This window comes from Cucurbita pepo, chromosome LG05 (genome assembly GCF_002806865.2).
Source record: "Cucurbita pepo subsp. pepo cultivar mu-cu-16 chromosome LG05, ASM280686v2, whole genome shotgun sequence".
NCBI classification, from domain to species: Eukaryota; Viridiplantae; Streptophyta; class Magnoliopsida; order Cucurbitales; family Cucurbitaceae; genus Cucurbita; species Cucurbita pepo.
In genome coordinates, this window is record NC_036642.1 from 3,875,353 (window position 1) to 3,897,267 (window position 21,915).

A 21,915-nucleotide genomic window follows, 5' to 3' on the forward strand; every position below is an offset into this window, starting at 1 on the left:
CTTCCAATTCAAGTCTATGGCACAATAGACTTGGACATATGAGCGTCAAAGGAATGAAGATGCTCACTGCGAAAGGAGCTTTAGAAGGCTTAAAATCTGTTGATATGGGTCTTTGTGAGAGCTGCGTTATGGGCAAACAGAAACGAGTTAGTTTCACAAAGGCTGCCAGAGAACCGAAGAAAGTGCGGTTGGAAATGGTCCATACAGACGTCTGGGGACCATCTCCAGTTTCATCACTTGGTGGATCAAGGTACTACGTCACCTTCATCGATGACTTCAGCAGGAAGGTATGGGTTTACTTTCTGAAACATAAGTCAGATGTGTTTACCACCTTCAAGAAGTGGAAAGCTGAAGTTGAAAATCAGACCGGCTTGAAGATCAAATGCCTGAGGTCTGACAATGGAGGAGAGTACAACAAATCAGAGTTTATAACATTTTGTGCAGCTGAGGGAATTAGATTAATAAGAACAATTCCCGGTAAGGCAAGACAAAATGGTATTGCAGAAAGGATGAACAGAACCTTGAATGAGCGAGCAAGAAGCATGAGGATTCATTCTGGATTGCCAAAGGCATTCTGGGCTGATGCTGTGAACACAGCAGCATATTTGATTAATAGAGGGCCGTCAGTACCCTTGAAGTTCAAATTGCCCGAAGAAGTATGGACAGGAAAAGAACTCAAGTACTCTCACTTGAGAACCTTTGGCTGTACTGCATATGTTCATGTTGATCCAGAGAAGAGAGATAAGCTTGATGCTAAGGCTGTGAAATGCTACTTCATAGGCTATGGCTCTGACATGTTCGGGTATAGGTTTTGGGATGAGAAAAATATGAAGATCCTAAGACACTGTGATGTGACCTTTGATGAAAATGTCATGTACAAGGACAGAGAGAAGATAAACTCTGAGACTACGAAGCAAGTGGGAGTTGAATTTGAGTGGCAAGAAAATTCACACAGTGATGGTACAACAGAAGCTCAAGAAACTCCTGATCCTATTGCTGAAGAACCAGACGTGGCTGATCCTATTGCTGAAGAACCAGACGTGGAGCAAGTTGCACCTGAACAGGTGTTGAGAAGATCATCCAGAACTACCAGAGCACCAGACAGATATTCAACCTCATTACACTATCTGTTGCTGACTGACGAAGGAGAACCAGAGTCCTTTGATGAGGCCCTACAAGTGGAAGATTCAACTAAGTGGGAGCAAGCCATGGATGATGAGATGAGCTCACTTGAAAGGAATAATACGTGGGTGCTGACTGAGTTGCCTACAGGAAAGAGAGCTCTGTTGAACAAATGGGTGTTCAAAATCAAGGTTGAACCAGATGGCAGAAGGAGGTTTAAGGCTCGGTTAGTAGTTAAAGGATATTCACAAAGAAAAGGCATTGATTATGCTGAGATCTTTTCTCCAGTTGTGAAATTAACTACTATCCGAATTCTACTGAGTATTGTTGCATCGGAGAATTTGCACCTTGAGCAAATGGATGTAAAAACGGCATTTTTACATGGAGATCTAGACGAGGAGATCTATATGCAACAACCCGAAGGATTTGCAGCTCCAAGCAAGGAGCACATGGTGTGTAAGCTCAATAAGAGCTTGTATGGACTGAAACAAGCACCGAGACAATGGTACAAGAAGTTTGACTCCTTCATGAGCAAGAGTGGTTTCCACAGAAGTGAAAAGGATCAGTGTTGCTACCTCAAGAAATACACTGATTCTTATGTGTTTCTACTCCTGTATGTGGATGATATACTAATTGCTGGATCAAGTATGAGGGAGATAAACCACCTGAAGGCAAGCTTGTCTTCAGTATTTGAGATGAAAGATTTAGGTGCAGCGAAGCAGATCCTTGGGATGAGGATTTCTCGAGATAGATCTGCTGGCACATTAAATCTATCCCAAGAGCAGTACATTGAGAAGGTGTTGTCCAAATTCAAGATGAATAACGCTAAACCCAGGACTACCCCCTTGGCAAATCATATTAAATTGTCAAAGGGGCAATCTCCCAAGACAGTTGAGGAACGTGAGCACATGGCATCAGTTCCGTACGCTTCTGCAGTTGGGAGTTTGATGTATGCTATGGTCTGCACTAGACCTGACATAACACATGCAGTGGGAGTTGTTAGCAAGTACATGGCAAATCCAGGGAAGGAACATTGGGAAGCTGTGAAGTGGCTTCTAAGATATCTGAGAGGTACATCCAATACTACACTTTGTTATGGCAATGGCAAAGTAGTTCTGCAAGGTTTTGTGGATGCTGATCTGAGTGGAGATGTAGACTCCAGCAAGAGCACATCTGGGTATATCTACACTATAGATGGAACAGCAGTGAGTTGGATGTCTAAGCTTCAGAAATGCGTTGCTCTTTCATCTACTGAAGCTGAGTACGTGGCCATAGCTGAAGCTGGAAAGGAGATGATATGGATGACAGACTATCTAGAAGAATTAGGCCGGAAGCAGTGCAAGAAGATCCTTTATACAGATAGTCAGAGTGCCATACAGTTGGTGAAAAACCCAGTCTATCATTCAAGAACAAAACACATTAGAAGACGGTACCATTTCACTCGCAGGTTAGTGGAAGAAGGCGATATGTGTTTGGAGAAGATAGAGGGTGCAAAGAATCCAGCAGACATGTTGACAAAATGTGTTGATGTTGGAAAATTAAAGCTATGCAAAGCCCTAATTGGTATGGTGTAGGATCAGTCTCCAAGTGGGAGAATTGTTGAGTTATGGAGTCTGCTCCCTGTATTTATAGCTTGGTCAATGGCTATATCCGGTAAAGCTATATATGGTACATAGCTATATATAGTAGATGGTTAAATCTGGTAAAGCTATATTTAGTAGACTGAACCATATATATATCCCGTCCAGTAAAGCTCTTAAATGTACTTTTCTATTCTCTGTACTCTCTTGTTGTACATGCCTGAAGTCATCAATAAAAAATCCTTTTAGCCAGAGTTCTCCTTGCAACTTCTCTCTATCCTTCTCTTTGTGTTCATCTAGATCGAGCGTGTGCGTTGTTGTGCGATCCTAACAACTGGTATCGATCCTAACATATCTGTCAGCGGTAAGCTTAGGCTGTGTTACCAATGGTAATAGAGCTAGACACCGAGTAGTGTGTCAGCGAAGACGCTAGCTCCCAAGCTGGTAGATTGTGAGATCCCACATTGGTTGGAGAGGGAAATGAAACATTTCTTATAAAGGTGTGAAAATCTCTCCCAAGTAAACACGTTTTAATATTGATACTGATTCTGATGAAATTGTGATTTCGGAGTTTTGAGCTCAGCAGAAGGCACCCGAGCTCCTGAGGCAAATTCATCGTATTTTCACTAATGGCAATTCAATCCTTTTGTAAATAACAAAGTTATCACTACGAAAAGGAGCACATAAGATTTTTAGACTCATGTTACTCGTACCAAGCAAGCCACGGGTCAGTTTCAGGACATCCCAATTCAAATTTTTAGGACAACGGTTTCTCGTTATAAATTTAAAAGAATCAAAATTGAGATCAAATCACACCTCCAATATATTAAACATTCTAATAGTTTAGTGCAAAAGCATTATAATACCCAAAAACATATATGATTAAGGAATTTGACTAAGGTTACATGAAAGCTAAATTAAAAACCCTAATTTCCAAGGTAGTTGAAATATGTGGAAAGCACTTAGAAAGCAACCCATCAAGATTAAGAACACAATTAATCACTAAACATAGAAACCCCACTAAACCAAAAGCTTTGATATTTTCTTCCAAGCAATGATGTATAGATTCTTAAAAAGGCTACCCATTTTTTAAAACATTGTCAAATAGAGACAGCCAAATGAGACATACCCACCAACAACCAAGCCCCACTTACGATAAAAACATACGAGGGCGTGGAAATCTATCCTTGATAGACCGTTTTAAAACCTTGAGAAGAAGCTCGAAACATAAAACTTAGAGTCTATGATGTCCCACATTGGTTGGGGAGGAGAACAAACCATCATTTATAAGGATGTAGAAACCTTTCCCTAGCAGACGACGCGTTTTAAAGCCTTGAGGGGAAGCCCGAAAGGGAAAGCCCAAAGAGGACAATATCTACTAGGGGGTAGACACGAGGCGGTGTGCTAGTAAAAACGCTGGGCCCTAAAGGGGTGGATTTGGGGGCGGTCCCACAACGATTGGAGGAAGAAAAGAGTGCCAGCGAGGACGCTGGGCCCCGAAGGGGGGTAGATTGTGATGTCCCACATTGGTTGGGGAGGAGAACAAACCACCATTAACAAGGGTGTGGAAACCTTTCCCTGGCAGACCCCTCGGGGGTGGATTGTGATGTCCCACATTGGTTGACGAGGAGAACAAACCACCATTAACAAGGGTGTGGAAACCAACCTTTCCCTAGCAGACCCCTTTTAAAGGGGAAACTCGAGAGAGAAAACTCAAAGAGAACAATATCTGCTAGCGGTGGATTTGGGTCGTTACAGAGTCAGACACTAGACAATGTGCCAACATCGGAAACGAAACGTTCTTTATAAAAATGTGGGCAGAGCTGTTACAAAAGTATATATCATTTTTATTTTTTATTTTTTTTTGGTCAAAAAGATTCATTAATTGGTATTAAATAAAAGCATAGATTAAAAATTCAAATCCTCTCATTTTCAATAGTCTTTATCAAAGGAAAATAAGCAAAATAGTCCACATACGATTAATTGGAAGAAAAATATAGTATATGGTTTTTGGATATATATATATATATATATATATATATATATATACATGTGATTCATATACATTGGTCATCTTTAATTAATTCCAACCAAGCTTTTAATGATGCACATGCAAATGTCTATTTACATCCAGTTTGGTTTGTCCTAAATAATTCAAATGTCTTTGATTTTTCATTTAAGTAATGTAATTATATATATATATTTCTCATTTTAAAGTCAAAACCCTAAGTTTTTCTATAAATTCATAGATATGGCACCCGACACCAAATTGTATGGTCGAAAGTATGACCTAAAAAAATAAGAAAAAAAATATTGATTTAGAGTTTTACGTGTCATTAATATCTTTGTTGACAAATTTGCATAATGAATATGTAATATTGACGGTTAAGTTTCGTGGGATCGGATGATCTTTTTAAGTCACAAGAGTGAGTATAATTTAACCGTAATTGATATATATCATCCGGTTCGGGTTTGGTAAGAGAAGGAAAGGCTCATGCATTTCTCATGCATATCCTTAAGGAAGGAAGAAATGGAATGGCATTGGCATCTGCCATCTTTACTTGCTTTTCCTTTGCCCCAAAATAAGAGATTTTTTTTTTTTATGCATAAACCCTAATTTTGTGAGCCCATGCACACTTTTTCACCTTTTTGGCACATTTATACCTGCAATTTTAACGCAAGCTATCTATAATTGCTCGAGCTCATCGTTAGTTGATATTGAGCTTCCCCTCAAGATTTTAAACGCGTTTACTAGAGAGAGATGGGTTTTCCCTTTTGGACTTCTGCTCAAAGTTTTAAAATACGTTCACTAAAAAGAGGTTTCCACACACTTAAATGTGGGATCTCACAATTCATCCCTTTGGGGCAAAAGGGGTTGAACATCCTCATTGGCACAACGCTCGTTGTTTGGCTCTTATACTATTTGTAACCGTCCAAGCTCACAACTAGCAAATATTGTCTTTGAATTTTCCCTTCCGAGCTTTCTCTCGGGAGGATTCTTTTCTCGTAATTATTGAAATCTTTAAGAATCCTTTAGGTAAGAGGTGGTGGTGTTATTTAAGGGATGGTTTTTGTATCCTTTAAAGCAAATCTCCATTGATGTGTTGTATGGGGGAAGGTGAGGTATGTAAGGGTTGCTTGTGGGATGGGATGCCCTTTTCTCTCTCCTTATGCCTTATTTTTCTTTCCACTTTTTGGAAGTTTCTTGTCATCTTCTCCCTTTCCCTCTATTTTTTGCTTCGATTATTTAGCTTGAGTTGTTACAAATAGTATATCGGGTGGTATGACAGTAAGGACGTTGGACCCCTAAAGATGTGGAAACTTCTTCCTAGTAGACGTGTTTTAAAACCTTGAAAGAGAGTCTGAAAGGAAAGGTCAAGAAAGCCCAAAGAAACTGATATTTGTTAGCGTAGAGGAAGGCTTCAGCTCTTACACATTCAAACTAAAAGGGTTGCAACTTGCAAAATTTTATTATAGAGTTTGACTTAGACACATAGAAATACGACATTGACTTAAAATCGTTGTCTGAGCAGCGTATTACTCGAGCTAACATATGATCATTGTTTTATCGATTATGATATGTCTGAGTTAATGAGTTGGTTGAGTTTATTTGAATAATCTAATTGACTTGGTGATATAATAACAAATTTAAATCATATTTTATGAACGATAATGATTAAATGTAGGTATAACTTACCATACCGACATGTATAATGTTTTAAAAAAATGGCAACTTGGAAGGAATAATTAGAGTTCGAGTTGAGTAGGTGAGGTTATCAAATTGACTTTGAAAAATTGAAGCTTTTTTATTTATTTATTTTTCTTTTATCCAATTCTATCATTCCTTTTCCCACCACTGATTAAAAAAAAAAAATTAATTAATTAATTTAGTGATATAATAAGTGACTTGAAATATCTGATTATAATTAAAAATAAAATGAAGGGAAATTGATTAAATTAAACCATTGCCTCCATTATTTAAAGTCACATTAAATTACGAGTTCCTGTCTCGATTCATAATCATTTGGGACCAGTTTGGCTAATTGGTTTGAACTTGGGTGTTCAATTTCAAATCCAAACGGCCTACTTTCTCTCGTTGAGGTTGTGACACCATGCAAAGACTCCTCCGTATCCCTCATCGCATATTGCATGTCACAATTGTACTTTTCTTAGTAGCAGGCTTTTGAAATTATACAACACTCACTTCCAACACTAAGTGAGTCAAGTCAATTTAGGTTTGTGTCGCTATGGTCAAGCAATCTATGTTCAAGTCTTTAGCCCCATATTGAGAAGATTTTCGAGGATAGAGAGATTTTTGAAAGAGACTTGAAGAAACGGAGTAATAAAAATTAACTAGTTGTATACCCCTTTAATACATTTTGAGGCAATTTAAGTCGAGCCTAGATATGATTGGCCAAACAATCATATAAAATCTAGGTGAGAGGAGTTGACGACTAGGAGATATAATACTATTCAATTCTCGTAAACCTAGACATGATTTAGAGCTAAATAATCACATAAACATAAAATACAATCGTAAAACAATACAATGTGAAATCAAGTAAAAGGTTTGTCATATGCATGCAATCACGGACAACACGTCTTAAACGAGCATGAATTTGACACTCCATTATTCACAAATTCAAAGATATCATAATAAAATTTGAAAAGAAAAAAAAAACTAAAAAGCATTGGGAGACTTTAAAAAGAATATTGGTAGAAAAAGAAAAGGAAAAGAAAAAAGAAAAAAAGCTTACATCATCCTCTGTTTCTTCTTAAAGTTGCCAAACTACATTTTGATTTCCAATTACTGTAAACAAAAATCCCTCCATTGAAGAAACTAAACCCCAAATCTCTGTATAAAACCCACCAAAACCCCACCATTTTTACCCCTCTCCTCTCTCCTCCCACCATGGATTCCCTCGCCTTTCGCAGGCTGTTCAAACTTTCCGTCGCCGATGAACAGCAGAAACGAGAACAAGATGGAGATGAAGAGGAAGATTCGTTCTTCGATCTCGAGTTTCTCTCTGTTTCCGCCGGCGATATTCACAGCCCAGAACAGAGACCTCAAATTCCCACCAAATTAGGCGAACACATAAACCTCTGTTCCGATTCCATTTCCAAACGGAAGATTCTTCCAATGGAACCCACTTCCAAGCCTCACTCCCCTATTCAGCTTCTCAAATCGGCCCCCAAGTTCCCTGTTTCCATCTTCAACAAACAGAGATCAATGGCCAAAAACAGAGCACCCGGCGGAACAGAACAAGTAGAACGCAGAGTTTTGAGCTCGAATCTTTCTAGAGACAACAGTACCAGGAGGATCGGAGGTGTTTTTCCAGCCGACCCTTGTGAGGCTCCGGCGACAACGACGACAACGGCGAGACGGTTCTCGAAGGAGGCAGTACAGAAGTATTTGAGGCTCATTAAGCCTAAGGTTCTGAAGAAACCCACTGACTACAGCGACAATCTGTCGACGACAGTGGATTCTCCGGCGAGAGAAAAGCACGATAATGGCCTGCCGGCGGGGATTCGGTTGGTAGGTAAGCATCTGGGTAAGAGCAAATCGGCGTCAGCGACCGGTGGATTGGCGGTGGCGCCTCCGTTGAACCGAAGAGATGATTCGTTGTTGCAGCAACACGACGGGATTCAAAGCGCCATTTTACACTGTAAAAGATCCTTCAACGCATCCACAGGTAAAAACCAACTTTTTAGACCAAAATTATGCCGAACAATCGCGAAAATGCCACTAATGTTGAATTTATTTTCGTGGTCAGAGAAACCTTTATTGTTCTCAAGGTCAGAAACAGCGGCCTCACAAGAAAGGTCAAGAAGTCTATCTTGTAAAGGTATACTACTCATTCCCAGTTCCCAGTTCCACCATTGATTATGTAACACAGAGCTTGAAATATTCAAAACTGATAATGATTTGGGTTTCTTCTTTTCATTTTGGCAGATTTTTCTTTCAGAGAAAGCAAAGAAGAAGGGATTTGAGAGCAACCCAGAAGAGGAAGAACAGTGTAACGAAAGAATATAAATTTGTGAGTTTTGTTTGTAAAGGGGGAAATTTTTGGGTGATGCCATGAAGAAGAAGAAGAAGAAGAAGAAGAAGAAGAGAAGAAATGGGTTTGGTTTTGAGGGTTGGAATGTGAAAAGGGTCATAATTATTAAGAACCAATTTCAAAAGAAATCTGGATTTTGTCTGATGCAAACTCCAACTAGTAACCAAAAGAGAGGGAAAAAGGGAATCCTTTCTCCCTTTCTTCACTGTCTGTCAATGTCTTCCATCTCAGTGTGCAGTCTTTCCCTTTGTCATTTTCTCTCAGTCTCAGTCTCTCAAACCATCTTCCCATTTCAATCATCACTAACTAGTAACTATTCAAATCAAAACACCCACAAAATTACCATTTTGTTTAGTATTAATGTCAGTTTCATATTAGTAATATTTTGTTAATACTTTTATGATACAATGAAAATGTTGTAACGAAAATTTACAGCCTTAGTTATGATACAATCCTATACAAAAAGAACAATGATACAATTTAAAACTACCACACAAAAGTATGCCATCAAACCTATGCATCGACAATTCAATATTGACATCAAATCCAAATCCAGTGTCGACGGTTTTCTGCTATGTTACTTGCTTACCGACATTGTATACCTAATGGATGATGGTTGTACATTGACATCTTTTTTTAGCCCAAACAAACACGTTACGAAATTATAGTACTGAAAGAGATCTAGCTTCCATTACCACAGCAGTGCAACACAACAGCCGTGGGCATAGCACAATACAGACTTAAAGCGTCAACAGACCATGGGGGCCTCAATTTTGACCTTGATTTTCCTTAAGTTGGTGTATGCCTCATTGGGAATCCTATTAACTTCATTGGGAGACAGTGTGATAAATATCAGGAGATAGAGTTGATCGTTGAACCAAGAGATGAAGGTCTATCAACCTTAAAGGGACCAAAATCTATTCCTAATGACTTGGGAACCCAAAGGAAGAGTTAACACTATGGCAAACTTCCTAAACCAACGTGTGGTTGGCTTGTTGATCAATGAGGGTAGTGATAAATAGTCAATGGCTTAGACAAAATAGTTTCAAACTAAGGTAGTCACCAACCTAGGAATCAATATCCAATGAGTTTCCTTGACAACTAAATGTAATAAGAGTAGGAAATTGTCTTCTAAGATTAGTTGAGGTGTATACAAGTTGGCCTAGACACTTACAAATATCAAATTCTCAAAAAGGAAAAAGAAACTAGCATTATTTAATGGAGGTGCATACTAGGGTTGAAACAAATAACAAGATATTGATGAAGAGATAATGGAAAGGTGAAAGCGGTTAATAAGGTAATTTAACATAATCTTCTCCCGTTTTAAACCTTTACATTTTTACACAGGACTCCTTGTATGTATGTGAGTAGATGAAACAAGAAATATAGCTGCAATTGCAGCAAATAATACATGAGCAGCAAACATTTGTACTAGAATTCCTTTTTTTTTTTAAAAAAAGACCTCTTTCCACCACTATCGCAACACCATAAGTCACCACAAAAATTATGAGGGAAAAAAAAAAAAAGAAACGAAAAAAAAAAAAAAAAGAAAGTCATGCCGGTGCACTATCTTGAGTCCAACCAATGGAATAAAAAATAAACTCCAATGTAGGAATTTTTCGACAAGGAGGTTCTAATGGCCTGCAACTGTACCATTGTTCAATAAATCGCATTCATTCATCAACAAGAGACAGAAAGCATATGACGACTTGAATGAAACTAAAATGGCAGAGCAGTCAGCTACCTTTGATTTCTATGATATGCTCCTTACATATTGGTCAAGACTTGTATTGAATAGCTCACACCTACAGAAAGCCAAATCAAATTATTAATCAAAGATAGTGTCAATATTGAGCTGCCAGGAAAAACAAGAATAACTTTATTTTCATTAAAAAGAAACTATACCGTAGCGAGCATGGAATGTTTGGAGGGGGGGTTAAGTCTGTAGAAAAGTTTAAATTTTTTTGTGAAAAGAAGTAGAGGAAAAGTTAAGAAAGGGATATATATCCTCCAACGTAAAACTTTCAGGTAAAAAAGGGTTGAAATTAACAGTTCAGTCTATATAGTTTGAATTTGGTTTCAATTTTGACTATATGGTTTTAAAATTTTCATCATAGTCCATATAACTTTGTCAAATCTCCCATAAATGTCTCTACCATTATGAGGTGTTAATAGTTTTCTTCCACAACTCTTTTTCTTTGAAAGGGGCAACGAAGGGCGGTGAGCTGCCATTCAATATAAGGCATATCTAAAGGTTAAATTGTTGATTGTATCGTGGTTGAGTCAAAAATAGAGGAAAGCAAGTTGTGCAACCAACCTAAGTCTTAAGTCGCCTACTCTTTCATATTTCAAAACCCCCGTCCCCAAAACCTTTTTTTTTTTTTTTTTTTTACACAAACCTGTTAACTCTTTACCTGAATACTCACCCAACCCAACTTCTTTTATTACTTTTTTACCCAAATTAAACTTTAGGCATGGGTAAAGTTAAACTTATTGTCTCTCTTTTCCACATGAAAAATGGGAGAAAAAAACCTAACCACAAGACTATAATGAAATATTAAAATCATAGAAATCAAATTGAACCCAAGCCCAAACCCCAAGGACTAAAGTTGTAATTTAGCCTAACGAGAGAATCTAGAGAATAAAAAAAAGGTTCCTAAACGGACCTCTGAGACAAAGAATTTACAGCTAAGGTGCAAGCACCAATAAAAGTTTCTCAATGCCTGACGTCATTGATCATTTGTAAACTGAAACTAATAAACGCATGCATTACAAAGTTCAAATTCATCAAAGAAATTGAATTTGTTTTGCAAGACTTCAAACATAGTTTCTTTGGATTAAATTACTACAGTTGGTCTGTAGGAATTATGCATCAATCGTGTCTAACAATTTACCTGAGTGTGGTTCCTGGATTGTAGAGCGGATTTCTCACTGCATATTCAACATACAAATTGTATATGTACTTTAATGAGTCCCTTAGATCACCGGTTCTAGGATGGGTAACCAGGATAATCTGAAAACAAAAGAAATAATCCATCATTTTAAACAAAATTGAACTTTAAACTAAGTTATCAATCAAGCAATGCAACACTATAGTTCAAGGCAAGGATCCCCATTTTGCACCACAGGTTAATTATTTCTCAAAAGCAGCAATTTTAAAACAGCAGCTTCACGGGGCTTCTTCAAAGTGTCCAACTTCAACTCTTCAAGAATAAAACAAGAAACAAAAAGGAGGTTCATTGGAAGTACTAATTATCACCAAGGAAACTGAACTTTATTAGAACAAGACAGAAAAGCAAGAAGAAAGTGTAGAGAAGAAAGACCCCAGCCCTGTTCTGCCTTGTCAAATAACGATGATAATAACAATGAATAAATTTACAAAATGACATAAACCAAACATTAGTTTCATTAAGTGATATAGCAAGATATTTAACTAAACAATTCGAGTAGACATGCATGAACCTACAGCGGATAATATGAAAGAGAACAGAGAGAGGAAGGTTGAAATAACCTTTATCCCTGATGGAGTTTCAGTAAAACTGAGCTTGTAAGTATTTGTACGAAAACTGTGAAATGAACAACCTTGGCCAGGCAACTGAGGCACTCCAAGATTGCCTTTATCAGCACTATACCAAAAAAGAAAAAAAAAGAAGGCCATCACTTCAAATTCAGAATCTAACTCCCAAAAAAAGCTCATCTCTTCTCAATAAGATAAGACTTGGAAAAGTCGAAATCTAAATCTACAATCAAATTAAATTTGATATTAGTTATTGCCACCAGACCATCAAGGAGCACTGTATTTGTTGAGTTACTAAGACATAAAAATATGGTTCGTATCAATCTCCCATCTTGTTGGATCATTCCTTTAACTAGGCACCCCCAAAAACCAAAGTAATTTCCTAGTGAAGTAAGAAAGATAAACCTGGTTGGGTCCATCTTGGCAGTAAAGGATTTGAGAGAGAAGAGCAAACCAAACATAAGTTTGTGGTCTTGCTGGGGATTCAATGTCCGAAGAGGCCGGTTCCACTCCCTGTAAAACAAGCAAACTCCACTCCTATTGAAAATATACATCATATGCACATTATTTCCAGTTGCTGTTGGGACCGGAGGCGAAGGGCTAATCTCTGACCCACCAAAGAACTGCATGGTTCCTGGGAAAGACTAAATTGAATCAAAACAATGATCATACGAAAATGGTCTACAAATCTGAAAATCTGACCAAACTCCCAACATTTTCACTCGACTCTACAATCAGTAGCCTAGCAAAGCAACAAAGAGTTCAGTTCTTCCCCGCTTCTTCATTTACCTGACTCGTTTTCTCTGGTAGGATTGCAAGGGAGGTGATAAGAAAAACAATAAATACATGGGATCTAATCCAGAAAAGCGGAAGAAAATAATAAATTGGAAAAATTATAATTCATAGAGATTAAAACAAAAATCGCCAATGTGTAAAATCTAAGGCGAATCAGATCAGGATTCAATTCAGCAAGAATCTGTATGGCTCGACCTAAAGAAACAGATGCATTTCCTTTTAGCCTTTCCACAAACCACTCAATGCAGAGAACGTACCTAGACTGGAGAGAGTTCGTGATGGAGCTGGACGGTGACAAATTCAAGAAGGAGAATCAACGGAGTCGAGAAAGATGAAACCTCAGAGAGCAAAGGTGGCAGAAAAGAGGCTGCGATGGATACAATGACCAAATTCTTAATCGGTTAAGCAATGATTACCGGCGACAACGGCAGCAGATCGGAGCTTCACGGCGCCAAAGACTCTTCCGATGATATGCTAATCGCTCTCTAGTAATCGGTCGCTGCGCGCCAAGTCGAAACTGATCTCTTTGTTTCATTTCAGGCCAAATTATAAAGGTTTAAATATATTTTTAATCGTTCTAATTCGTAATTTCATTAATCTCAAAATGGGCCCAATTTGAAGTTGGGCCCATTTTGATTACATTCAAATTGGGCCCATTTTATTACTTAAAAATATGGGCCCATTTCGATATTCTAGGAGGCCCAATATTGATGAATACGGGCCTCCAAAGAATTAAGAAAAACCCTAATATCCATCTCTACTTCCAATACCCTAAAAAACACAGTCGAAGACTTCCCGCTATAAATCTTCACCATTTCCCCAATTAGGGTTTTTGTACATTATCGGCCGTCACCGTCGCCGTCGCCGTCGCCGTCTCAACTCTAGAGAGGGAGAGGGAGAGGGAGATTTGCATTAGGAAAAGATGAAGACGATCCTCTCATCGGAAACTATGGATATCCCCGAGGGGGTGAAGATCAAAGTGAACGCCAAAATCATAGAGGTAGAAGGCCCTCGGGGAAAACTCATTCGTAACTTCAAGCATTTGAATTTGGATTTCCAGTTGATTACCGAAGAGGAAACTGGAAAGAAGAAGCTCAAGATCGATGCATGGTTCGGCTCCAGGAAGACTTCGGCTGCCATTCGTACTGCACTTAGCCATGTTGAGAATCTCATCACTGGTGTTACCAAGGGTTATCGTTACAAGATGCGGTTTGTTTATGCTCATTTTCCGATCAATGCTAGCATCACCAGCGGCAACAAGTCTATCGAGATCCGTAACTTTCTTGGTGAGAAAAAGGTATAACTCTTAACCCCACATTATTGTCATAAGTTTCACTATTTGTATTCTGAATTCATGTTTACTGCTGCGTTTGGAATTTTACCATAATTGAATGTTAAATGATCGATTTGTAGGTGTTAAGATGAACTGGTTGACTAATTTTGTAACTACTTCATGACGAAAGCCCTAGCTTGACAATATCATTCATTGTCCTTCCTCCTTTTGTACATTGTCTTTACTTGATTTGATTTTCCACAATGTCTATGGTTTGACATCAGCACCAACAAACACATTATGTCATTTAGAGAGCAGAAGCAGTGGGTTCAACTTTTTTGGAGAATTATTGTTTTTTCTATTTTACTATCGGTATGTAAAATAAAAAAATGATCTTCCTCAAGGTTGAGTTGAAAAAAAAGAACTCCCCACGGTCAGGCTTTGGAATCTAGATTCGACACTTTGGAATCTAGATTCGACACTTGATGATACATTCTTGTACATCTCCCACTACATCACCACCTATTTGTCGCTTCTAAGAACGAAGACTACTAATCCCCATAAGCCAGTTTGGGTTCTTTTAATATGCTTTTTTCTCGCTTACATGCTTGGTAGAATAATTGCTTAGTAGTTGAATTTCTCTAACTCAAGCATGATTAACTTTGATATTCCAAAGTTGGGGCCACTAAAAAAAAGGTGTATTTTGTTTGTCTGGATGGTAATTTCAATTATTTGAAGTCGTCCTCAAACTTTCTATCCTTAGGATCACTCTTTATTCATGTACTTCTTTACTTGAGTCTCACAAAAAATGTAGTTAATACTACTTTGATTACATTAAAAGGAAATAGATACATTGAATGCTGTCCTTTGGTTATTTCATCCAAAGTCCAATTGTCATAAAATTCAAACATTTATATAAACATAACAAGTACGTACTCCAAATAACTTTTATTAAAAAATCCTCTTTTTTATTTTCATTCTTATTAACAATTGTTGCAAGTACATTTGTTACTATTTATATGATGCATGGATGTGAAGTCTTTCTTCTCTGCAAAACAGGTGCGAAAGGTGGATATGCTTGACGGAGTATCGATTGTTCGATCCGAGAAGGTCAAAGATGAGTTAGTCTTGGATGGTAATGATATAGAGCTTGTATCTCGGTCTGCTGCCTTGATAAACCAGGTCCCTTTCTCTTCCACGCCACTTTGTGATTTATTCTTGCTTGCAAAACTTCTTTGCCTGTACAGGTCATAATCTGTAGTCTTATACTTGTTTTCTTCTGGGTGACAGAAATGCCATGTCAAGAACAAAGACATCCGGAAATTCCTTGATGGTATTTATGTCAGCGAAAAGGGAACTGTTTTCGAAGAGGAGTGAAGAATCTAGTAGTTTTGTTCAACCACGCTTTGGCCTTTGGAGATAACTTCATTTTATATATTTTATGTTTCATAAGTAGAGAAATTCATGGAAGCTGGTTTTTGGAGGGATAAGTATGTGCTGTAGACAAATTCACAAGCTTTTTAGTTCGTCGCTGATGTCTGATAGAGGAAATGCCAGTTTTTCATTGTTTGGTTTATATTTCCAGGAGACCTAATTTTGTTCCTCTTTGTAAGGGTGAGATGCTCGGTCAATTTTTCAATTTTTAGTTAGTATGGTACGATGAAGCAAAATTGGTGCTTGGTGGATTCACTTCTTTTTTCCTTTTGGCCATAAATTTTGCAATTTTGCGTTTGTTGACTTCATACTTGGTGTCTTACCAAGTTCACGTTTTGTCATATATAGAAAGCCGTTTTTTCCTGCCAAGCTATTTGTAATGTATTTCTCGCTCTAATGAATTGTTTGCTTATATAATGATTGGCTAGTCGTTGTGCTTGATTATGATGTGATTCCTGTAATGGTGACAGAAAAATACACCCAGAGTTGTAAGAAAATATGCCTGAAGCCAGTAAGGAAACCGCGAGTCTATAGGTATTTAAAATCGAGTATCCAGAATAAAGCAGAATATTTGATGGAAGAACGGGAAATCCTTTTGAACAACCTGTTGTAATAGTGTTATAACAGGAAAGCCTTATTTCACAGTTGTGTGAAGGACTTCGAGCTATGCTAGTTGGAGGTGGAAGAGAAGATTACTTAATGGAGCTCTCTTTGTTCATGGCCAAAGCGCAAAAGATTGGCTTGGAAAAATTCATGGTTGTCTATTTTAACTTACTTCGTATTGTTGTATCGCTGTCACCTTCACGATATCGAACGCGTCTGTTAGGGAGAAATTTTCACATGGTCCGTAATGTATTGCGTCAGCCTCATGTTTTAAAACATATCTGTAGGCAGGGGTTTTCATACCCTCGTAAGGAATGTTCGTTCCTCTCCTCAACTGAGGTATGATCTCACAATTCACCTTCTTGAGGGTTAGCATCCTCGCTGGCACACTACTCCATGAGATCTCACAATCCACTCCTTGAGGGTCAGCATTCTCGCTAGCATACTTCTTTATGTCTGCCCCTAATATCATTTGTAAAAGCTCAAACCTACTGCAGATATTCACCCATCTTCCACCCCTTGGGGGTCATCATTCTCGCTGGCACACTGCTCTATGACTGACTCTAATATCATTTGTAACAGCTCAAACCTACCGCAGATATTCACTCATCTTCCACCGGGGGTCAGCATTCTCGCTGGCTCACTGCTCTATGTCTGACTCTAATATCATTTGTAACAACTCAAACTTACCATGCATCTTCACCCTTACAAAGAATACAAGATTTTAATATACATTTGTGTTACAAAGTGAATTTTTTTCTTAAATAAGTAAATAAAAATGTAAGTACATTTATTTATAAATTATTTACCGATATTTATATTTTTAAAATTCCAACCATACCCCTAATCTACGATTAATTATATGCATTAAAACTCCCTAATAATTTTTCCCAACAAAACACCGAATATTTATAGATGACATAATACAAGTTGACAACTTGAATCCATCCAACATTTTTTAAAAAAATTTAAAACAAGTTGAAATATAATATGTTTGACCAAATCTCATTTCTAGAAAATAAATAAATAAATAAAAACGTTGACTTTTATAAACCGACATAAAGTGGATCTTTGGATTATGTTCTACCCCTCTCTTTACTCGACATCTGTCCTTTCCACCACAGCTCTGTAAACCTTTTTTTTTTTTTCATTAATTCTATTATTAATAAACTTAATTACGAGCCTTTGATTTGGATTAAACACAATTATGAATTGATTTATGTTGGTTTAGTTGGTTAAGGACGATATTAATTACTATTGTTATATTAATTAAGGATCTAGATATTATATCTCATCTCTTAAATTAATAATCAAACTAATTTCACAAAATGGACGGCTGTGATTTCATGAAAAAAGAGTGAATTCATTCATGATGATCATGATCTACTGCTAAAATTATATAATAAACTAAATTAAAAGTAATTACATGACAAAATTGCTAAATCATATAATTATTCAAGCCTTCCTTCGAGGACTACAACCAAGCTCCTCAAACCCAACAAAGATTTCATTTCTCATCATCAAATTTGGAATCAGAATATCATTATCCTCGTACTCCTCACTCTCAATGCTCAAATCCTCCAAAATCTCTCCTTCTTTCTCTCCGCTCCCACCGTCTTCGTTAAGCGGTGTCATCGGAGAGCCCACGGTGGCTGTGCCGAGCAATGACCGATCGGGGTCTCCCATCGTCAGGTTTTTCATGGGGATTGCAGACGACGACCTGTTTCGGGAACTCCCGGCAAGAGAATTCCGATGAGTTGGACGTGGATGAGTGTGATCTCCAGTGTATGTGACGATGAAAGTTTCTGGGTCGGCAGTGCTCCGTTCAACTTGCTTTCTTGCCCCACACCCTTTTGAGCTGCTGCAACGGTAATAGTTCCTATGATCATCGGAGGAGGAAGAAGTCAATATCGTTACACAGAGTCGTGATTTAATTATATATATGTATATTTAAATACCTTGGGTAGGGAGATCCTTTAATGGGCTTTTGCCCATATTTACGCCAAGCCCACATGTCTGTTGAGAGATTATCAGCAGTCACATGGCATACGGTTCTCTTTTGTTGATTCTTTCTGTAAATAAATAATAATTCATAACAATAATTAAAAGAAAAATAAATAAATAAATAAATAAATTTCAATTTTAAAATAATTTTATTATGACAACAAAGAAATCAATCAATTAAGATTTAATTCAATGTAAATTTAATTTTATTAAATTACTTGCCTTTTTCTCGATTTGGGTATGTGTGGAGGCGTCATTGGTGAATTTGGGAAGTCTGGCCGGAAAAGTGGCTGTTGCCGGTGGTGGGATTGCAGCGCCACCGCTCCGGGATCTGGCAGTGGTCGAATGGGTTTAATTCCGTGTCGGGATTGGCGGGTTGGAACCGGATTGGGGATTACCGGTGCGGCGGGGGCGACGGCGGGGGCGACGGGATTGGGGAGGAAAGAAATGAAGGCTTGGTGTAATTCATGGAAGCCGTTGGGCTGTTGGGGGTGAAGGATGTCGGAAAAGGAGAATGCGACGTTGTTTGGATCGTCGTCAAAAGTTAAGGAAGCAAGACAAGACAAGGCGGTTTCTGCGGCGGAGGCGGCAGTTGGGTCGGCGGCCGTGGAGGTGGAGGAGGTGGAGGAGCCTGAATAGCAGCTCCGGACGACGGCGGAGAGATCCCAGTCGTCGTCTCCGGCAGCCATGGAAAGGATTACACAAAAATCGAAATGAAAAAAAAAAAAAAAAAACAAAACAAAAGAAAGACGAAATTTTAGGAAATTGGTAAAAAGGGGACAAAGGGAAAAGAAGGGACGGCAGAAAGGACGGCGCTGACTTTTTAGCTCTTTAGAGAGAGAAAGAGATAGAGAGAGAAAGAGATAGAGATAAGAAATGAAGAAGAAAGATCACTGACTTTTGAATTTCACTAATTCTTAATTATGTATTTATAATCACCCAAAATCATATTTTTTAAAAATATTAAAAATAAAAACTACCATAATATAAATTCAATAACATATATATATATATATTTAGTTTTATCCTTTGAGTAAAAAAGGGGGATAATTATGGAAATTTAGTAAATTAAGTGATTAGTGTTGGGTTGAAATTAATAAATCCTATATTTTCGTCTTTAATTAATGAGTAATTTTAAGAGTTTAAAATTTTGTAAAAAATAAATAAATAATTTAGATACAAAATGGTTGTCCCCAATTGAACCTCCCCATCTAACGGTCATATGCCTTATATTAATCCTACAAAACCACTGGCTTATTAAAATACTTGTATTTTACCACGAGTAAATAAAATTTACTGTTCTTTTAATATAATCCTCCGTATTTAAATTGTAACATTTAAATTCTCCTATATATAAAATAAATAAATAAATAAATAAACCCTATACCTATAACTACGTCTCTATTTCACAATTAATTTTTTTTTAATAACTAATTATAATCTGAAATAAATAAATAAATAAATAAACCCTATACCTATAACTACGTCTCTATTTCACAATTAATTTTTTTTTAATAACTAATTATAATCTGAAATAAATAAATAAATAAATAAACCCTATACCTATAACTACGTCTCTATTTCACAATTAATTTTTTTTTAATAACTAATTATAATCTGAAATAAATAAATAAATAAATAAACCCTATACCTATAACTACGTCTCTATTTCACAATTAATTTTTTTTTAATAACTAATTATAATCTGAAATAAATAAATAAATAAATAAACCCTATACCTATAACTACGTCTCTATTTCACAATTAATTTTTTTTTAATAACTAATTATAATCTGAAATGCTCGTAGTTTTCACTGTCTGTTTAGAATTGAGCTCTAGAATTTGACGGAGATAAAAATTTGAACGTAGTTTAAATGGTTATGACGCGGTTTTCATATATATATATATATATATATATATATTATAATTTTTTTAAAATGGGAAAGGAGAGAGGGGGGAGGTTTTATTTTTTTTGACTTTGGGAAAATGTCAAATGGGGACAAAGGACGATGGGTTTTGTGGCAGAGTGCAAAGGCGTTACCAAGTTTGACTTTGACTAACCATTCATTCTCTCTTTGTTTTCATTGGTGCGTAGGTTTTGCAGGGTTTAGGGTTATCTATTTCCTCCACGCGCCTTTCTCTTTCCGTGAACTTCACTTTTCTTCCACATTGGTTCTTTTCTTTATCTTTCTTCGTGTCTTCGTCACACTTCCCTCCCTTGCGACTGGGTGTGATCTTCCCTCCAATGGTTTTCTCATCTTAGTCGGTGAGGTTTGGAATTTCGTTTTTTATTTTATTTTGTATGGTATGTGATCAATTGTAACGCCCCCCAACATCATCAAGTATGGGTGATTTTATATCTTTATTTGAAAAGAAAATTAGGTTTCAATTGTTGCAATCGAGGCTCGACCGAGTCGTCTCCCTCCATTCCTTCGTTCATCTCTTAGCTCTCTCTCTCTCTCTCGCTCTCGGTTTACTTCAGCCCACCACACTCATTGGCTCCTTCTCCTCCTCCTCCATCATTCAACAGATTGTCAGACAACGTCACACCCACCAAACTGACTGTCTATTTTCATTAGATAATCAGTGCGACATAAAAAAATGAGTTAATCATCCACTTGGTCACAAGAAAAGAAACCAACATGTGTGTATAGTTTAGATGTAGTCCTATAATTGCATGTTGTATGTTCTTGGTGTGTGTGAACACTCAACCTTTCTCAAATATTTCAGATAATACAAGACATATACTAGAGACATGAAATGAAGTCTATGTCAACATGTTTTTGTGTAATAGCTCAAGCCCACTACTAGCAAATATTATCCGCTTTGTCCCGTCCGTTACGTACTGTAATGTAACAGCTCAAGTCCACCGCTAGTAGATATTATCCACTTTGTCCCGTTACGTATCACGATCATTCATGGTTTTAAAACGTGTCTACTTGGAAGAGGTTTCCACACCCTAACAAAGAATGTTTCGTTTTCGTCTTCAATCGACATGGATTTTTTTTTCTCAGTCTCATATATGTTTTGATGACTAAAGTTTATGTTTTGGTTTTATTTGGCACATGAGTTGGAACCAAAAAGAAAACAGAAAACAATAGGGTCAAACCAATTGTCCATTAATCTTTTTGTTAAGTAAACTAATAATAATCAACTTAATTCAACAAACCCATAAAGACCAAATCAAAATTTCAACACTCCGGTTGAAGTCGTAGTTCGAACCTTTAACTTACCGATTAAAATTATAATGTTTTAATCAATCGAACAATTAACTAAACGTTAGAATAATGTTTTGTCCTATCTTAAAAAGATGGTCGAATATTTTGGTTCATACGATTGGTTCATAGTATTTCCAAAAAAGGCGTTTGTTAGGAGAATCTTAGGTTTTGGCTTCCCCTTGTCTTTTGTTAATATAACAAGGTAACTTATTTCTTTCCATTAATGCAATTTTTATTCATTAAACATTTCAAAATAATGTTTGTGGTTAACAACCAATTACCCAAAAAAAAAAAAAAAAAAAAAAAAAAA

At 37.1% G+C, this 21,915-nt stretch overlaps 4 protein-coding genes across 7 annotated transcripts; 2 read left to right on the forward strand and 2 right to left on the reverse strand.

Annotated features, from left to right (window-relative positions):
* Nucleotides 1–7,414: 7,414 nt before the first annotated feature.
* Nucleotides 7,415–9,115, forward strand: LOC111795896 (probable membrane-associated kinase regulator 5). Its single transcript, XM_023678524.1, has 3 exons — nucleotides 7,415–8,395; nucleotides 8,477–8,548; nucleotides 8,656–9,115. Exons 1-3 carry the CDS (start codon nucleotides 7,615–7,617, stop codon nucleotides 8,691–8,693), a joined length of 891 nt encoding a protein of 296 aa, XP_023534292.1. The 5' UTR covers nucleotides 7,415–7,614; the 3' UTR covers nucleotides 8,694–9,115.
* On the reverse strand, nucleotides 8,989–13,601 carry LOC111795897 (trafficking protein particle complex subunit 1-like). Of its 3 annotated transcripts, none has more exons than XM_023678527.1 (6): nucleotides 13,331–13,601; nucleotides 12,684–12,912; nucleotides 12,273–12,387; nucleotides 11,656–11,774; nucleotides 10,506–10,566; nucleotides 8,989–9,074 (listed from the first exon to the last, which is right to left on the reverse strand). In XM_023678527.1, the coding sequence occupies exons 2-5, from the start codon at nucleotides 12,905–12,907 to the stop codon at nucleotides 10,515–10,517; spliced, it is 510 nt and encodes a 169-aa protein (XP_023534295.1). In that variant the 5' UTR covers nucleotides 12,908–12,912; nucleotides 13,331–13,601; the 3' UTR covers nucleotides 8,989–9,074; nucleotides 10,506–10,514. The 3 variants fall into 3 exon arrangements, with proteins under 3 accessions (XP_023534295.1, XP_023534294.1, XP_023534293.1); XM_023678526.1 differs by lacking the exon at nucleotides 8,989–9,074 and adding an exon at nucleotides 10,036–10,408; XM_023678525.1 differs by lacking the exon at nucleotides 8,989–9,074 and having other exon boundaries at nucleotides 10,036–10,566.
* Nucleotides 13,602–13,860: 259 nt separating this feature from the next.
* LOC111794360 (60S ribosomal protein L9-like) lies at nucleotides 13,861–16,149 on the forward strand. 2 transcript variants are annotated; one of them, XR_002815077.1, is made up of 4 exons: nucleotides 13,861–14,370; nucleotides 15,406–15,528; nucleotides 15,637–15,874; nucleotides 15,950–16,149. XR_002815077.1 is itself a non-coding variant. In XM_023676323.1 (3 exons), the coding sequence occupies exons 1-3, from the start codon at nucleotides 13,996–13,998 to the stop codon at nucleotides 15,721–15,723; spliced, it is 585 nt and encodes a 194-aa protein (XP_023532091.1). In that variant the 5' UTR covers nucleotides 13,861–13,995; the 3' UTR covers nucleotides 15,724–16,149. The 2 variants fall into 2 exon arrangements, 1 of the variants encoding a protein (XP_023532091.1); XM_023676323.1 differs by having other exon boundaries at nucleotides 15,637–16,149.
* Nucleotides 16,150–17,712: 1,563 nt separating this feature from the next.
* Nucleotides 17,713–19,105, reverse strand: LOC111795934 (probable WRKY transcription factor 27). The gene is made up of 3 exons (XM_023678574.1): nucleotides 18,610–19,105; nucleotides 18,342–18,455; nucleotides 17,713–18,262 (listed from the first exon to the last, which is right to left on the reverse strand). The coding sequence occupies exons 1-3, from the start codon at nucleotides 19,074–19,076 to the stop codon at nucleotides 17,839–17,841; spliced, it is 1,005 nt and encodes a 334-aa protein (XP_023534342.1). The 5' UTR covers nucleotides 19,077–19,105; the 3' UTR covers nucleotides 17,713–17,838.
* Nucleotides 19,106–21,915: the final 2,810 nt, after the last annotated feature.

Excerpts from the sequence above, each read along its gene's own strand:
- LOC111795896 (XM_023678524.1), top strand. The coding sequence starts at position 7,615 with ATGGATTCCCTCGCCTTTCGCAGGCTGTTCAAACTTTCCGTCGCCGAT. Across the intron at positions 8,396-8,476 it reads ATCCTTCAACGCATCCACAG|AGAAACCTTTATTGTTCTCA; the intron begins GTAAAAACCAAC and ends TTTCGTGGTCAG. Across the intron at positions 8,549-8,655 it reads AAGAAGTCTATCTTGTAAAG|ATTTTTCTTTCAGAGAAAGC; the intron begins GTATACTACTCA and ends TCATTTTGGCAG.
- LOC111795897 (XM_023678527.1), bottom strand. The coding sequence starts at position 12,907 with ATGCAGTTCTTTGGTGGGTCAGAGATTAGCCCTTCGCCTCCGGTCCCA. Across the intron at positions 12,388-12,683 it reads GCCAAGATGGACCCAACCAG|TGCTGATAAAGGCAATCTTG; the intron begins GTTTATCTTTCT and ends TTTTTGGTATAG. Across the intron at positions 10,567-11,655 it reads AATCCAGGAACCACACTCAG|GTGTGAGCTATTCAATACAA; the intron begins GTAAATTGTTAG and ends GGCTTTCTGTAG.
- LOC111794360 (XM_023676323.1), top strand. The coding sequence starts at position 13,996 with ATGAAGACGATCCTCTCATCGGAAACTATGGATATCCCCGAGGGGGTG. Across the intron at positions 14,371-15,405 it reads ACTTTCTTGGTGAGAAAAAG|GTGCGAAAGGTGGATATGCT; the intron begins GTATAACTCTTA and ends TCTGCAAAACAG. Across the intron at positions 15,529-15,636 it reads CTGCTGCCTTGATAAACCAG|AAATGCCATGTCAAGAACAA; the intron begins GTCCCTTTCTCT and ends TCTGGGTGACAG.
- LOC111795934 (XM_023678574.1), bottom strand. The coding sequence starts at position 19,076 with ATGGCTGCCGGAGACGACGACTGGGATCTCTCCGCCGTCGTCCGGAGC. Across the intron at positions 18,456-18,609 it reads ATACCCAAATCGAGAAAAAG|AAAGAATCAACAAAAGAGAA; the intron begins GCAAGTAATTTA and ends ATTTATTTACAG. Across the intron at positions 18,263-18,341 it reads AAAGGATCTCCCTACCCAAG|GAACTATTACCGTTGCAGCA; the intron begins GTATTTAAATAT and ends CGATGATCATAG.